Below are 2,500 nucleotides of genomic sequence, written 5' to 3' on the forward strand. Positions count from 1 at the left end.
AAATAAAAACATTAAGTATGGAGAAAAATAAATGATATGAAAGAGAAGTTAGAAAACAGGGTAAGAAATTCGACTACACCAGCAGCGATTCACTACTTGTCGAATTGATGAACCATTTAAACAAAATAATTAAGACTATGCCGAAGAAGATTAAAATAAACGGAATGTAAGGCAGAGATGAAAGGCAGACAACCTGAAAAGAAATGGTCGTGACAGAGGATCCGCATGAAGGATACGTATAATAAAAAAATAAAAAAATAAAAAAATAAAACATGCTACTACTAAGGGTAGGACTCGAGGAATAGATAATGGCGAAAATCTGATTGTGATCTCAGCTGAGGGAGCAGGTGGAAAAGTTGGTATAAGCGTAGAGATTTAAGAAAGCATATGGTAGACGTAGAAGCGTTGCAAAGTGACTGAAAAAAAACTGGAAAAAATAGAGAAATTGATGAATGGAAAACTATGAATGAAATATGACCCAGATGAGTTTTTTTTAAGAGAGACACAAAGACGGTTTTGGGCAATGTGGAAGTGGAGAAAGCGGTAGCCATTCCACCGTCAGGAGAAAAGAATGTTTAAAGGAAGAAGATAAATAGGTTTGATTTGTAGGTAATAAAGGATGAATGTAACAAACAGGATGAAAGTGATATACACATTATGCTAATAGATATACACATTATAGCAGGTACAAAACAAGAAGTACTAAATCCAGAGAAAAGAGCACAAAAAGAGAGAGTCCTTGTGGAATAACAAACAGAATCTGCTATAAACAACGTAATATTACTTAAAACATACCCTAAGACAAGACAACATAAACAGCATTACTGTGTTTAACTGATCAGACCTGACCAGATGTGAATATTGTAAAAGTGAAAAAAGATACGGAGAGAAACTTTCGAAATGTCAACAACTGGTATTTGAATTACGAGAAAGATTGTTTGGAAAGAAAAGTTAGTACCAATGATCAGTGAATGCTTTGAGGGGAGACTGAAGCAACTGCTGAAATAGGTGAGCCAAATTCAGACTGAGGAGAAAAAAATAAGCATTTGTAATGAGGTGTTGAGGAGTTTTCAACCGTAAAAGTGACATTATTAGAGGGACGACATTTTCGATAAAAAAATAATAATATTTGAAAAAGGTTAAAAATAATGAAAAATAAACAATGACAATTGAGGTCATGTTAAACATAGGATCAAAATGACTAGTAAAAAGGTTTTTCAATTGAAATGATGTTAATCGTAGTCCTCATAATGATGATAGTATAATGATATTAATAATGATAATAGTACTAGTAGCTATTGTTGTACTATAGTAGTAGTAGTAATTGTAATGATATTAATAATAATAATGCTAATCGTAATTTTGACTATGATGATATCCAGAACAATAATATCAATAAAGTTAATAATTATATAGTAAAACGGTGCAACAAAAATATGTAAATAATAACAATATTTATGATAGCGATAACAACAATAATTTAAAGAATAGCGATGATAAAGTAAAATAATAGTGATAATAATGATGATGATGATGATAATAATAATAGTGATGATAATAATAATAACAACAACAATAATAATAATAATAATAATAATAATAATAATAATGATAATAACGATAATGATAATGATAATAATAATTATAATAATAATTATAATAATAATGAATAATGATAATAATGATAATGATAATGATAATAGTAACAATTATGATAACAATGATAATAATATTAATAACAATAATGATGATAATGAGTACTAATAATGATAATAATTATAATAATAATAGCAACAATTATGATAACAATGATAACAATATTAATAACAACAATATGATAATGAAAATAACAATCATAATAATAACAATAGATAAATACAGCAAAGACTCACGAAATCTTATTCTCGGGATCAATAAGGTTGAAATACTCCATCGGATCGTTCTTCCTTATGCGATCCACAATGGGCGTGGGCGTGTTCCACTGGTTGCCTTGTGGGTGGAGGAGAGCTCGACCCACCTCGCCGCCCATTTTCACGAAGCCGCCCGTCTGTCCTTCGGGCACGGTGTCGCGAGGAACCCACCCGACGCCCTCGAACTGTGAGTGAAAAGGGTGGGTGGATGGGTCTGCAAGTGGGTGGGGGGGGGGGGTATTTAGAAGGGCGGATGGGTCTGTGGTTGGGTGTTTAGAAGTGTGGGTGAGTGGGTGCTTAGAAGGGTTGATGGATGGGTCCGCAGGTGGGTGGGTGAGTGAGTGGGTCTGTAGGTGGGTGAATGGGTGTTTAGAAGGGTGGGTAAGTGGATGAGTGTGTGTGGGTTTAGAAGGGTGGGTAAGTGGGTGGGTGGGTGTGTTTGTAGGTGGGTGAATGGGTGTTTAGAAGGGTGGGTAAGTGGGTGGGTGGGTGTGTCTGTAGGTGGGTGGATGGGTGTTTAGAAAGGGGGTTGGATATAAGGATGGATTTGCTCGGAAGGACGGGTGGGTGGGTGTTTCTCTACTGTGGGT

General features: G+C 34.8%; 2 protein-coding genes across 2 annotated transcripts in view; one reads left to right on the forward strand and one right to left on the reverse strand.

Annotated features, from left to right (window-relative positions):
* Window positions 1–2,500, forward strand: part of nclb (no child left behind) — a 161,079-nt gene that overhangs the window by 136,204 nt on the left and 22,375 nt on the right. The window lies entirely within an intron of this gene.
* The window catches only part of LOC138860659 (uncharacterized), an 11,692-nt gene that overhangs the window by 2,931 nt on the left and 6,261 nt on the right, over window positions 1–2,500 (reverse strand). The window contains exon 6 of the mRNA XM_070118671.1: window positions 1,893–2,095. Within this exon, the coding sequence (XP_069974772.1) occupies window positions 1,893–2,095 (203 nt within the window). The remainder of the gene's footprint in view (window positions 1–1,892; window positions 2,096–2,500) is intronic.

This window comes from Penaeus vannamei, chromosome 42 (genome assembly GCF_042767895.1).
Source record: "Penaeus vannamei isolate JL-2024 chromosome 42, ASM4276789v1, whole genome shotgun sequence".
Classification (NCBI taxonomy): domain Eukaryota; kingdom Metazoa; phylum Arthropoda; class Malacostraca; order Decapoda; family Penaeidae; genus Penaeus; species Penaeus vannamei.